Source organism: Neovison vison, chromosome 1 (genome assembly GCF_020171115.1).
Source record: "Neovison vison isolate M4711 chromosome 1, ASM_NN_V1, whole genome shotgun sequence".
NCBI lineage: Eukaryota > Metazoa > Chordata > Mammalia > Carnivora > Mustelidae > Neogale > Neogale vison.
Window position 1 is genome coordinate 37,291,695 of NC_058091.1, and position 14,321 is coordinate 37,306,015.

At 38.5% G+C, this 14,321-nt stretch overlaps 1 protein-coding gene across 6 annotated transcripts in view; it reads left to right on the forward strand.

Moving 5' to 3' along the window:
* Positions 1-7,033: 7,033 nt before the first annotated feature.
* EPHA7 (EPH receptor A7) overlaps positions 7,034-14,321 on the forward strand; it is a 171,206-nt gene continuing 163,918 nt past the window's right edge. For all 6 annotated transcript variants that reach the window (XM_044245415.1, XM_044245420.1, XM_044245427.1 and 3 more), the window contains exons 1-2: positions 7,034-7,349; positions 11,762-11,826. In XM_044245415.1, the coding sequence (XP_044101350.1) occupies positions 7,253-7,349; positions 11,762-11,826 (162 nt within the window). In that variant the 5' untranslated portion in view covers positions 7,034-7,252. The remainder of the gene's footprint in view (positions 7,350-11,761; positions 11,827-14,321) is intronic.

The window sequence follows — 14,321 nt, forward strand, 5'->3', positions numbered from 1 at the left end:
ATTTTGAGATATTTGAATACATAGAACTCTAACATCAATCCTAAGTTCGTAACTGCATTTTTTTTTTCTTTTTCATTCAGTATCTTTACCATCTTGTTGTATAGCCTTGGGAACAAGTATAACCAATTGAGTCATAGCTGTTATTTTGTAAAATGGATACAACTACTTTTTATCTAAAAGGTGAAGATCTACTGGACAGTTTTCCAAAAGTACCTGGGGACATGCTTGTTAATGTAGTATATCTTTATTCAAATTTAGAAGGTAATTATTCCCTCAAAAGTTTAATTCAAAAATGTTAGTAAATATAAATTGTTAAAATAAAGACACAGATGTGGTAGTATAGAAACATTAAATCCAAATTGAGAGCTGAAAGTACTCTCTTAAGGAGTCCTGTCCTCTTTATTGGAATGCAGGATAATTTATTCTGTGTTTGTACTTGTGAGGTAGATAAAAGATGTTTTGTCTTTTATGGTTCTAATCTAACCTTAAATGAGGGAACCTTCTGCCATATTTTTCACATCCTTAGTTTTACAGACTTTGCCACCAGAGCCTGACTGTTAAAAGACTGACAAGAGAGTGACTATCAGATATTAAAATACTTAATTAAACTGAGATTGACCTCAGTCATTTCATCAATCTAAAATCAACTGGAGAATGTGCCAGGTTAACTCTATAGCTTTAGCTAAAGCAGTGCATCTATAAAACCAAACAATGATAGTCATAACCCCACAGAATCTGAGATGGAGTGTAAATTTTCATGAAAATTTTCTATCTAATCTGAGTGCAGAGAGGGGAAAATGAAACAACCTTGGATAAGTCAGATGATAATATTGTACTGTACATTGAATCATCTTACAGTTTATGGTCAATAATGTGATTATGAAGACATCATCACTGTTTCTCAACGCTGAGAAAAACTGGCTAGTTATCTATTTCTCTAAACATATTTTCTTGATTCTAAAAGGAAATATGAGTCACAAAGGAATCCTGCTGATGATACTTGGTCTCTTCAGTACAGCACTAAGCCTTATTCACCTGCATGTGCTCTTTGTGCTTTTCTAAATATTTAATAAATACTTGAAAATCCTATTATTTAAGTAAGCAGGAGGCCCAATGTGGAGCTTGAATTCACAACCCCAAGATCAGGAGTTCCATGCTCCACCAACAGAGCCAGCGAGGTGCCCCCCAAATCCCATTTTTTTTAATTGAGGTTTTTTGTTAGTATTCTCTTTCTGAGATATTATGCTACTTAGATTATGAATCTGTAATGAGTTCAATCCACGACATTAGGAAGAAATATAGTCATGTATCACTTTTAAGTTGGCTTATCCAACTGAAGAGGAAATCTAGCACCTCTTTCTTGAGGCTTTCTCATCTCCAGAACTGTCTAAGACCTCCTAGAGGTGCACTCAGTTCAAAGGGATCAGATTTTTTCTAAATGAATAGTATGTTCGGTACATTTTGTTTTTTATTTTCATCACTGCTATACTGTATAACTTTTGAAATCTGACTTTACAGAGAATAGCTAGTGATACCTTACTCTATAGATCCCTTCTCAGCTTGTTATCCCACATTTGAGCTACAGTGGTATCGTACTTTTAGTTCTATACTTACATAATTAGAACAAACACCATATCTGGGTTACTGGGTTCAGAGGACTTTTGAACATCAGGAATATGTCTTCACCTAGCAAATATTAAGCCTAGAATTCTCTTTCCCTCACAATAAGTGCTTGTTTGAGGTACTCCCGATCATTTGGTTTTTAGTTAGAACCATCCCAATATTTAAGAGCTTCTAATATTGTTGAAACTCAACAATTGGGATTGGGTTAGGGACTTATGATACCTCTCCTCCTAGGAGGATCATTGTCTCATACAAATCTGTCCACTTTCTCCACAGAACAAAATTGCATTTCAAGTCAAGGGGTTACTATAAGGCACCACATTTGGCAGACTACAGAATTTCAACTTTAGTGTGGAGAGTCCCACAGATGCATGATTTAATAGGTTGGGGACAATATTCATGTATTTTTTTCTCTCTTAACATAAAAACTCCTATTTCTAAATTACTTTGATACATAAAAATTCCTACTGTTTGCACTTTTTCTTAGACCTCCTTGAGAGTAGCCAGGCAAATTTTGATAGAATTTCATTTTTAGTATTAACCATGGCAGAAGGCTAAGGTAAGAATTAGTCTCTAAAATTCTCCTCAAGCTAGAGAGTTCTAAGAACTTCAGTACCATCAAGTTTGAGAGGATACCCAATCCCGGCCTGGTCCTATTTCCTAGGTAAAGAACTCTGGAGAGTTAAGTGGATGGAATATAAGAAAGAATATCTGAGGTCGATCTAGAGACTCAGAGTTCCTCAGATATTTAAAAAACTGGGCAGAGCCTTTCTGCAATATAATTCACTTTCTAAGGTACTTTTGGAGCCCCTTCAGTTAACTTGGTCTCTATAGACTGAAATAGGTCAGACCATCTCACAAATTTTTACGAAGGCCTTTAGTAGGCTGGCACAGGTACAAAGAGAGTAAGAAACTTAAAAGCCCCAGTGGGGCAAATATATATTAATTATATACTTCTATATAGTTATAGAGATAAAAAATACATATAATTATATTTTTAATTTCATAATTACCTCATCTTTATTCAGTGTAGACTTGATTGGCCCAACACCCAGAGATCCTGGTGCCCCCTGGTGGTCACTGAATCATCACAGCTCTCCTTGACATCTAAAATCCAAGGGTTTTAAGAGCTAAAACACTGCAAGAAAAGAAACAATGAAAGCATGCAGAAGTACTTTGCATAATTTAAGCTAGTTCTTCCTATCAGTGCTAGTGACTTATGGCAAAATGAAATATAACTAATGGACAGGAAGAACCTCTGCAGGCAAAATCAAATTTAAAAATAATAAATTCTTCTTGAGAGTATTGTACAAGTGTTATGTGATTATGAGGATAATGTGCCATTTTCTCTGCTATATTTAGCAGTTCTTTCAATATTAGTCACATAATAAAAGTTATTTGACTCAACACTTTTGAATATTATAAATGATTAGAAAATTTCCAAGTGACACTTTAGCAACATTCAACTGGACTCTTACAGTTTTGATATAATTTTTTTCTATCTGTTAAGAGGTCTTAAATTAACTCAGTAACTGAAATTAGAGAATTAATTTGTTGTTTTCATAACAGTATCAATTTATCTGCTTACAAAAATGGGTAAACTTTCATAAAGTCACAAAATATAATCTTGACTTATAATTTGATTCTTGACCTTTGACTTCCTATATACTGTCAGACTAAATGTGAGGCTTAGAATAGGTGAAATTATAACTATGTATTTTATGAGCCTAGTTTATGTACATTTTTTACACTGGACTTCAAATAAATATTTTATATACACCACATAAACCATGCTAATGTAAATATGTAAATGATTTTCTTGCACAGTGGAAAGATTGTTTACATTTTGACTGAAATCACAAATAGAGAACCCAATTTTCTGTAATATCTATTAACTGAGACATAATGTTTCTTTTCTGTTTATAATCAGTTTCTTCTGCACAGTACCTTTTCTAATTCAGTTTAAATTACCCCTTTTTCTGTGATGAACTTGCATTTTCACATTTACCAGCTGTGAATGCATTTAGACAGTAAGTGCAAAAGTAGTAGGTTCAGAAACAGCCCTTTGATTTCATTGTTGTTAACTAGTTTGGCAGCCTTGGATTGGTAACATACTGCAGTCTCAGATTGTACTTTATCCTCTGAAGGAGGATATCCTCTATCCTCTGAAGGCCTGTTTACTATTCGCGTGTGCACATGCACACACACACACACACATAATGGAACTTGAAAATTCATGGAATTTATTCCCTGAAGTCATAATTTACTCCTCAGTTACTATTTCTTCCTTAAAATTATAGAATATCTCCCAAAGATAGACAGTGAGGTGAATATTATTATTGAAGGATGTTAAAGGGAGATGACAGCTGTACCCTCATTTGGAATGTGTCTTGAATTTGTACATTTATTTTCATATATGTAAAGTTATGTGTGATTATTAATAATTAAATAAAAATAACATGGTGCAGGAAAGTTGGGTATATCTTCTTTTCATCTGATCCTAGGTATTTTTCATCTTTCTACTATACATTTATAAAAGATGTTTCAAAAGAGGGGATTGGAGCCTAGTTGGAAATGTTAAAGTTTATCTCTATTATTTCCATTTATTTAAAATTAGCTAAATATATGTAGGTTACTCTATCAACTGCACTGCACAATGAATACATAACAATTTTAAAAATAGTTTTCAGAATTTCTGCTTTGGCTCACACGTGTTGGTTGTATACACCATTTGATATAGCTCTGGAAAATCATTTCTTTTCTAACTAATTTTATACACACACACACGCACATTTACTTTTCTAGAAGTTGTTATACAGATAATCATATATATGATTCAAAAATCATAGATATAAAAATCTAGACATGAAGCTAAATCTATTTTTAAGGTGATAGAAGGAAATTCATTATTAAAATATTATTTTAAAATATGAAAGTTTTGTGAACTGGTTATTTTTTTATTTCAAGGGCTTCATGTAAATAGGTTTATGTGTTTTTCTGTTAGCCAAATACCTTAACAATTTATATACTAAAATACATGCCGTATAATACTGCACAATGAATGTTCTTTTGTTGACTAAATCATTCACTTTGATTTAAATGTTATGACTTCTTTACCAATATACCTAGACACAAAACAAAGAAGGTTGGTAAATCTAAAAATGAGTATCACTATGCAGTTCTGCTGGGAAAACTGTCAGCAGCCTGGCACATGTGCATTTAATGTGAAGCCTCTTGTCTCTAAAAATAAAAGCAAGGCTGCACATGCCCCTATGTCTGACAGACAGAAGGGACACAATAAGGGGACTCCCTATACCACCTACACTCATCAGAGTGAAGGATGTTACTTCTTTGGTTTCCTGGTTTAATGGAAAGTTATTCCTATTCACATCACTGAGTATTAGTCATTCAATAGATGAAAGGAATATTTTAAACTTTAAAGGCTACCTTGGTGTCATTGGAAGTAGTGGGGATGAGACCCTGGAGAAAGTGCTGAAATCCTGTAGAATTATTTTAACTATTAGAAGTGGTTTAATATTTGTGAGTTTGTGGTTCTGAGATTAATAGTTTTATAGTATATGTGTGGAGATTTATGTTTTTAATTATGTTTTACCTTACAATTTTTACTCTAAAACATCTGTTTGTGTAAATACCACTTGCTTTTCTCTGAACAAGTGCTCTCTACATTTTTTTGTTTCTTTTCAAGGCTGATCTATTAAGCAGTTTACATTTTCTATGCATGCTGTAAAGGGCACTTAAAATGCTTTTAGATATAATTTCTAAAATATTTAATAGGCATAATGTCTAGGAACAAGTAACATTAAAAAAAATAAACTACAGAAGCAAAGAGAGGTTAGAGAAAGATTCCATTTCTTCTTTGTAATTGCGTTAAGCAAGTTAAAACTACAAGAGACAATTTATCATAAAATAAAACTTAAATATCTTGGAATCTGTCATCTCTGAGAAGTCTTTACTACAAATACCAGAAGCAACTCAATTTATATTTCTATACAGAAATGATAGGAAAAAAGTTTGGAGTTTTAGGTGAGATCAAACTTTGTGCCTATTATAAATAAAGACAAATCAAATGACAGATTTTTTTGTTTTTTTAAGGGAGAAATATAGGACAAGAAGAACACGGAGCTCATCTTAAACATGTGATGAAGTTACTCTGCCCTAACCTTTGAAATTGGTGATTTCGCAATTAAGGTTTTAAAGTTCTTCCTCTTATTACATTACCCTCCTCTTGAATTGCGAAGTGTCCAAAACTGCCTAACGGTAAACGGATTTCTCTACGCAGTCGGTTTTGCTATATTAGGTGGATGAATTCAACTGGAGATATTAGTTATACTTTTTATTCTCCGTTTCCTTTAAAAGCCTGAATAATAATAATTATACAATTGAGTAATTATTGGAATATATCAGTTTGAGAAAAAGGTATTGCTTTATGAATTTAAGGCGCGGTAACATTCTTTAAAATTAAGTGTAATTTATGTAGCGAAATGGGAAACGTTCAAATTGGGGCAATCCAAGGAAAACCTCAAAAAATATTAAAACATATAAGAAAAGTGATACGGAACCTTCTAAACGTTCTTCTCCCTTCGTGTCCTACTTCACCCAACAAACTATTGTGAGATGATAGGGCGGGGGTGAGGAGGGCACCTAAAACAAAAGACTTCCTTTCTCCACTCCCTTTTCCTCTGTTTCTTTTGCCAGAGCTTGTTGCAAACTCTTGGAAACATTGTTTGAACATAACACATTTGGATACTTTTATTCTTCCAGAGACTGCGCTGGGTGGTGCCTAGAGCTGACTTCTGTTGAGTAATAGAAAAAAGAAAAGTAGAAATCTTTCAAGAAATGAAAAGAACAAAGTTACCCGACCCGCGGAGGTTTTGAGTAACAAAAAAGTAAAAGGCACTTTACTTAAAGACAGCTTATTTCACTTTCCTGGCTCCGTGTTCGGTAGCTGAGAGATGGCTTGCATTGCCTCTGGTTTCTAAAAGACCACGAGGAGTACCACTATATATACACAATACTCTTAAGTTGGGAGCGTTATTCTCGGATTGATTCTGCTCCACGAAAGCTGCGGTTGCTAAAAGCCGAGTGTCCACAGCAGCACGCACCTCGGCTACCATCCGCGTCTTGCCTTTCCGAGCATCTAGCGAAAGCTGGCAGCTCGGAACCTGGAGGGAATCCTGGACCCGCAACCTGACTCCGCTCGCCGCCGATTGGCCCGCGCCCCGAAGCCCGCCCCCGCGGCCGGGGCGGCCTTTTCACCGGGACCCGCCCCTCGGCCCTGGGAATCGCCGCCTGGCAGGCCGGCTGTGCCTGCCAGTCAGCTCGAGTGGCGGAGGCTCTCTGCTCGGAGCCCCGCCCCCTCCACCCTAATTGATATTATTGGAGTGTGGAGCAAGCGGCCGGTCTGCAGTCGGAGACTTGCAGGCAGCAAACACGGTGCGAACGAACAGGAGGGGGAAAAAATAAAAAAGCTAAACGTGGAGCAGCCGGCCGGAGGTCGAGCAGGGGAATCGATGCGAAAAGCGCAATAAAAAAGAACCCACTTCGGAGCAAACAGCATTTAAAAAGCTACGACTCCACTGAAACCTAAAATAAAACCTGCTCATGCACCATGGTTTTTCAAACTCGGCACCCTTCATGGATTATTTTATGCTACATCTGGCTGCTCCGCTTTGCACACACCGGGGAGGCGCAGGCTGCAAAGGAAGGTAAGGTGATGGGAACGCAAAGTTTGTTCTGAGTTATTTATTTAGCGGTCTACCTGCACAAGCCGGCTCGTCCGCGGGGCTGCCGGCCGCGCCTCCGGCGCGGGGCGACCCTCCCCCGTCGGCTCCCCGCCCCCTCACCGCTCCCGCTGCTCTCGGCAGGCTGGCGGCAAGCTGGGCTACTCCGAACCGCCTTCAGCCTGGTGCCCGGGGCCGTCCGCCCGACGGGAGCGGGGTTTCTGGCGCGGCCAGTCCGGAGGGCGTGAGCAGCAACGGAGAGCGGCGGGGCGTAGTGGGGTGGTGGGCGGGGGGGTGATGACCAGCGAGCTCTTTCTCTAGGATAGCAGGCGGGTCAGATATCTTCCTCTAGCCCTCTCCTCCTCCTCTCGGTGTTCGCCTCTGGTGGGGTAAGCTGCGGCCGGAGTTGGTCGGAGACTGGGGAGTGCAGCTTCTAGTGTCCTGGCCAGCCCGTCGGCGAGCGGCTGGTGTCCCGAGCCTTCCCAGAGGGGCCGTGACATGTGTGAGCTCCAAACGCTCGGGTTACTAATGAAGTGCTCACTGCGTCGGAGGAGGAGGCGCGGGCCTGCGGTTGGCGCTCGGCCGCCGGCGCGGAACAATAACGCCGCGGAGGTGAAGCGAGGAAGCGGTGCGCGCCCCGCGGCGGGGACGTCTCCATTCAGCGCGCGCCGCGCGTGGGTCCCGCGGGCCGCGCGGACGGCAGGAGTCCAGCTGGCTTGGCCGGCGGGGGAGGCAGGGGGCGGGCTGGGGCTGTGGAAGTGGTAACGAGACGCCGCCTGGGCGAGTACAAGTCCCCAAACATCTGCCCGGCAGTTGAGTCCCAGTGGTCAGACCTTGCGAAGGACCTGGATCCGGATGGCTACCTCTGGATGAAGAGAAGAGGTTTCATTTGGGCGGCCAGATACGCCTGTATATGGTTATCATTATTATTATTTCTTCTCCTTTGAACCACTGACAAGGTAAAATACCTTTCGGTGCCTGTAGTTGGAGCTGGGGAAAAATAAATCCTCTCAATGGAAATGTCCTGCTTCTTGAGCAATGTCACAATCTCTCTCCCCCCGTTGTCTTCCAGACTGTAAATTTAACGTTGATTTTCCGATACTTAAAAGCAGAATACCAATAATTAATTGTTCCTGAAGTATGGAGAACGGAGGAATCTGTTATCAGATTTAGGTCATGATGGTGATGTGGGGCGGGGGGGGGGGAGGGGTTGTGTTTGATACTGATTCTCGCTTCATGTCGCCCTGAAAACTTAAGTGATTTAGTGTTGTTGTTTTTTTCCCATTCTTTTCGTGCACCCTTTGAGTCTTTCACTCAAACCACACCCCCCCACCCCAACGCCACGTCCTACTTCTTGAGCCAGCCTGACCTTCTGACCCCAGTTTCCACATCTGCAACCCGTGTTGACGCTGAACCCATTCAGAGAAATTTTCAGAGAAAACCGTGACTCCGAGCTGTCGGTTACGCGTTAGCATATGAACCAACGTCGGCCAGAAACACACACCCATACACACCAAAATGCACGTTTCTACGCGCATGACACTAGCGATTAGGAACATTCAATCCTGGAACCTTGTACTGATTGCTCCGGAATAGCGGGACCTGAGGAAAAGTTTGCACTGCTGCGGAGAAGCCGGGCGCGCAAGCTCACGCAGACCCGGCAGGAGTTTGAGCTATAAATAACTGCATCACTAGGGGGAGAGGTTCCTGCAGCCAGAATGTCTCGCTCGCTTGCTTTTCTCTTCTGGGTGCAAGATACGTGAAGAGGATTCTGATTCTAGGAGGCTGAATTCTATAAATGCAGAAGTGAGATGTTTAAAAGGTGGGCGGGAGGGCGAATGAGCCCCGCTTCTCAGCGGCGACGCTCCCAGCGCGCAGCGGCGATCAAGAGCTCGGTTCTAGGAGCTAGCAAGCCCCGAGGGGCACCCCGGCACCCAGGAGCGAGCGCTGGGTACCACCTTTCGCAGGTGCCAGGCCTCCCGGGGTGGCCGGGAGTGGATGGAGGAAAATGAGGGACCTTCTTCCTCCACTTTCCTCATACGTGTTCTCTCGGGAGGCCAGTTCCCGCTGCGGGGAGCGCCTGTATAAGTCAGAGTCTGACGCTTGGAGGCGAAGTACAGCTGCTGTTTTTCCTCTTCCTAAATGCCGCCACCGCCTCTCCCTCAAAGGAGACGCTTCCCGAAAGCCTCTCTCCTCCTCCCGGCTCCTTCTGGAGCTAGGGCGCCACTAGCTCCCTGGAGTGTCCAGGTCTGGCGGAGTGCGTAATGGATGCTCCGCGCGGCGGGCGCGCCCGTCTGGCAGCCCCTGCCCCGCCCCGCCCCGCCGAGGGCCCCGCCCCGGCCCCGGCCCCCGCCGCTGCCGCTGCCGCTGCTCCTGTGGCCTTTAGCTGGCTTGGCCCGGGAGCGCCCGGCATCTTGCCCCTGGCCTTTACCCCCGCGCGGCAGGGCGCGGAGTCCCGGAACCCCAGCCTGTGCGCCCCAGGTCCTAGTTGGCCTCGGGCTACGCCTCGGTGGGCGTGAGAGGAGGATGGCGCTCCGCGCTCTGAGCGGGAAGGCAAAAGCGCGCACTTGGGGGTTCATCCGGAGAGCGGACAAGGAGACACAGTGATCACTTTAGAGCTGCTTCTGATTAAAGCCCAGGAACTGGTTTCTGCTTTTTTATTTGTTAGTTTGTTTCTCTCTTAACTTGTTTGCCATCACCACCCCTCCGCGATACCCGGTTCCCACCGTAGGCAGTGCTGAGGGGTAACAAGGCAGTAAACAATCATCACATTGCTTGTTTCACTCTCCAAAATGACTCGCAGGTCACCTAGGTTTAAAATCTACTTGTCTCTTGTCAGTGCAGAAGACAAAAGTGATAGGAATAATAAATCATCACAAAAGGAACCTGGAACCCATGTTGTTTCTTTGTGCTTACTCTCTATTGTTGAGGACAAAACCAAAACAAACTTTAAACATTACTTTATATAAATTCACTAGTCCAACGATTTAGTGATGTTCCCAGTGCGAAATACAACTTGGTATTTTGAAAGTGTGCATTCCCTCCCCCCCCCATCTGTAAGAGAGTCCAGTGTTTGTGACCGAGGTTTGTGCTTTCATGGTCTTCCCAAGAATCTTAAGTATAAAACATTTCTGCAAAAAAGTGTCTCTTTATCTATGTGTTTTCAGTTGCAGGGAATAACCTTGACTAGAGCGAAGGAGTTGAACACATAATCAAAGTGTTCCTTTGTTTTCTTAGCGTAACAAATTTTCATTACCTTTTAAATACACCTTTTTTTTCTCTAGTGATTATTTTAAAGTTCATATAAGCATATATTTTATTTAAGTCCAAATTTCAGCATTTTGCTGAGGTTCATGTTATGCATATTTACAAGCTTGGAAATATATTCAGTATTCTGGACAAACTGATGCATTTGTTAAAATGCTATAGAGTCAGACATATTTTTAAAGAATAAAAACTCGTAACTGAATCAGTTCTAGCAGGGTAAATGCTTTAGGAGAGCAATTGTCTTAAGAAGCAATACTATATATTGAATTGGAGGTATGATATATATTAATGTATAACATTTGAATACATTGCCTTATATTAATACTATCAAGAGCATTTGGTACATTTATGTACATGTAAATGAATTGTTTATGCTTTTTGATAATATCAGAGTGGAATACACCTGTTTTTAAAAGTCAAGTCAGGAACAGAGTCAAGTCAGAGTTTAAATATATTATTTTGAGAATTAGCTAATGCTTTGAAATATTTGGAAATTAAAAAAAAAATAGAAATATTGAAAACAGATGTTTGACTAACCCAGAAATATATCTTGGAAATAATGGGCAATTTATTTTTCTCATGATGACATTGCTTGATACAGTTTTCTACTGTATTCATTTTGGCTTAAGAGAAGACACTCTATGAAAAAGTTTTTAAAAAATAAACTCTGATTCTCAAAAGACACTAGGAGATACTTTTGGCACAATATTACAAATTAATGACTAGAGGAAGATGAATATGGGATTATATTTTATTATGTTCATGCTATTATATCTGACAAAATTTGGAGTGCTCAATGGCTTATAAAATTCTTTAAAATATAAACTACCATAGAATTATGATGCCACATACAATTTTTACCTTTTCATGATATTTTTAAGTTTTTAAACTGATTTTAATGTTTCAGTTAAATAATACCAAATATAATATGGTATTTTAACATCTTTTCTCCTTAAGAAAGGGGAATATGCTTGTATAAGGTAGGTGCTCATTTCATCATCCATGTACATAAATAACTTTATATATCTTAGATCATGATAATTACATAGAAATTCGATCCATATTAATAACTTTTACAAATGTGGTTACATTTTTCATGTAAGATTTGAAAATGAAACTTTGTTTTTCAGTACTACTGCTGGATTCTAAAGCACAACAAACAGAGTTGGAATGGATTTCCTCTCCACCCAATGGGGTAAGTACTTCTCCTCATAAAATATCACCTTTTATTTTTTAAAGTAAGAAGCACAACCTTCCCCAACCCCCTGGAATTATTCACATTCTTCATATTTAAACTATTTTAATTCCAAATGTCTCATTCAAAATTTTGTTGTGTTATAATGAGACATTGAGTTCTTTGAGTAAGAGAAGGTATACTTTGGTACTTGGAGAAATGGATTTAAAAAACAAAACAAAACTCTATAACCATAATCTTTTGAGTTCTTATTGTGAGAGGAATCATACTTCAGGTTCCAGGCTATAAATGCTAACTAATTACAGGGAACATTTCCTTCACAAACTCACTTAAACCTCTTTAGTTGCTTTATACTGCTTAGTATAATCACTAGGTAGGTTGAATGTAGTTCTTTAAAACAGTATGTGATGTGTTTCTTCTTTTAAAAACAGTTTTAGCATCATTCAAAATACACTTTAAAAGGTAGTTAAAAATATAATATACTCCATATTTTAGCATGGAATTTGCTATAAAATATTATTTGGATTCTCCAAATTTTGATCATGTGCTATCTGCTGTTATTAATCAGAAACCATGGCAGAGCAAGTATATATTTTGCTAAAAATCTACTATAATAAATATGAGTAAAAGCTGTCCAATAAAAACCGATGAATATAAGTAAACCCTAAAAATAGTCTAAGCATTACATTTCACATGTCTGAAAGGTATATTATTTACTTTGATTTAGTTAATTTAGTTCAACATCTTTGTCTTTAGGTCTTATTTTAATTGTGAGAGAGGGCACATACTTCATCCCTTATGAAGAAAGGGGCTCCGAGAAGGGAGAATATATCTCTCATTGTTATTTAAGTTAATCTTCCTTACAGTAAGAAGCCTAAGTGAGATTATAAAAAGTGTAACAAATTTAACAAAGAGAAGAATAAAAATCTGAAAAGGACTTCTGAGTTTAAGAACAGCATAAAATCAATATGTCATGAACTGAAAGTCAGCTTAATAATGCAGAATGTGAACAATGCAAATCTCCTTTAAATAGTCAGATTTTTTTATTCAATTAATATTTGAAAGATTGTTTAAGATCATATTGTAGTTATCTGTATAGGTCAGATTAAATTATGAAAAAATGACAAGTATTTTACAGATTATAAAAAGTGCACTGAATTTAAATGCACTTAAGGTAGGAATGTCCTACTTTTCTCGTAAATGAAATAGTTTCCATGAGTAGAAATATACATTTTAAGAAGTCATTCACTATTAAAAAGAAACCCTTTCTTACCAATGACAGATGTAGCCCGTTTTCTACCATCCATCAATTAAAACAAATAGAGATGGAGGATAGTTTTTGTCTTTAAGGAGAAGTAAACTGATACAGGATTGTAGTGATTGCAGTATTTCATCAATGTAATACACAAAAGGATAAATTATGCCTGTCTCTGTTACCCTTCACTCAAATGGGCATTTTATCAGTCCAGATATCATAACAGTTAACCATAAGAATTTTTAGGAATCAACAGATAATGTTAGGAAATGATGATTGACAATATTTTTTTAATATATGAAATGGATTGGCTTGCATGTGATTAAATATCTTATAGGAAATAAAGTGTTATTAAGATATATTTTTAGAAAATATTTTTATAAGTATAGTATAAAAGCTCAGTATCTGAATTAAGACTTCTTTCCTAATGGTATCATTTGTAGAAATGATCATGATCTCTTGAGAAAGTGAAATAAAACAAGAGTTGTGTTAAATGCATTTATGTAGTCTCACTATTTGTGATCTATACAATCGTTGTCTTGAAATTTTCCCCTCAGGAATAAATTTTTAAATAAAAATTAAAATTAACTGGGTTTCATAAGTAGTGAAATTGATTTTTCATACATAAAACAAATACGATTTTTCTTAAAGTTAGAAAAAAGAAATATTGAGATATGCCTTTATAATAATTAGCCTTGGTTTCTTCAGGCTGGGGAATTGTTAAAAAGAGCACATTTATCTTTAGAGCTTTTGATTTCTTGGTGTAGATATCATTAATAGTTTTACTTCTTTTAATAATTTCAATCTAATTAAGAGACTAAAATATCCTCATCCAAATGGATGAATTTGGGTATATTTGGTTAAATGCCATTCAGACAGATGATAAACAGCTAACTGAAACAAAGAGAAATAGACATACCATTAACTAGTCACAAACTCAAGTTGTGTTGAATAAAACCTGCACATGATAATGGGTTCTTTGCTGCATTGAGGAGTTTTGGTATGTCTGATAAAATTACAGCAAAAATATAATGTCACACAAGAAATTTCTGAATAAGAGTATTTTGCTAATTTGTCAATTTTCTAAAAAATAGTTTTAAAAGTAGATATTAATGTTTTAAAATATTTTAACAAATTAATTCTCTAATCAAGTTTTACAAATAGGACTCTTTACCACATGCTTATTAGTTTACTTTCTTTTCTGCTTTTCTTGAAACAGTGGTTTACATATTGCATGCTG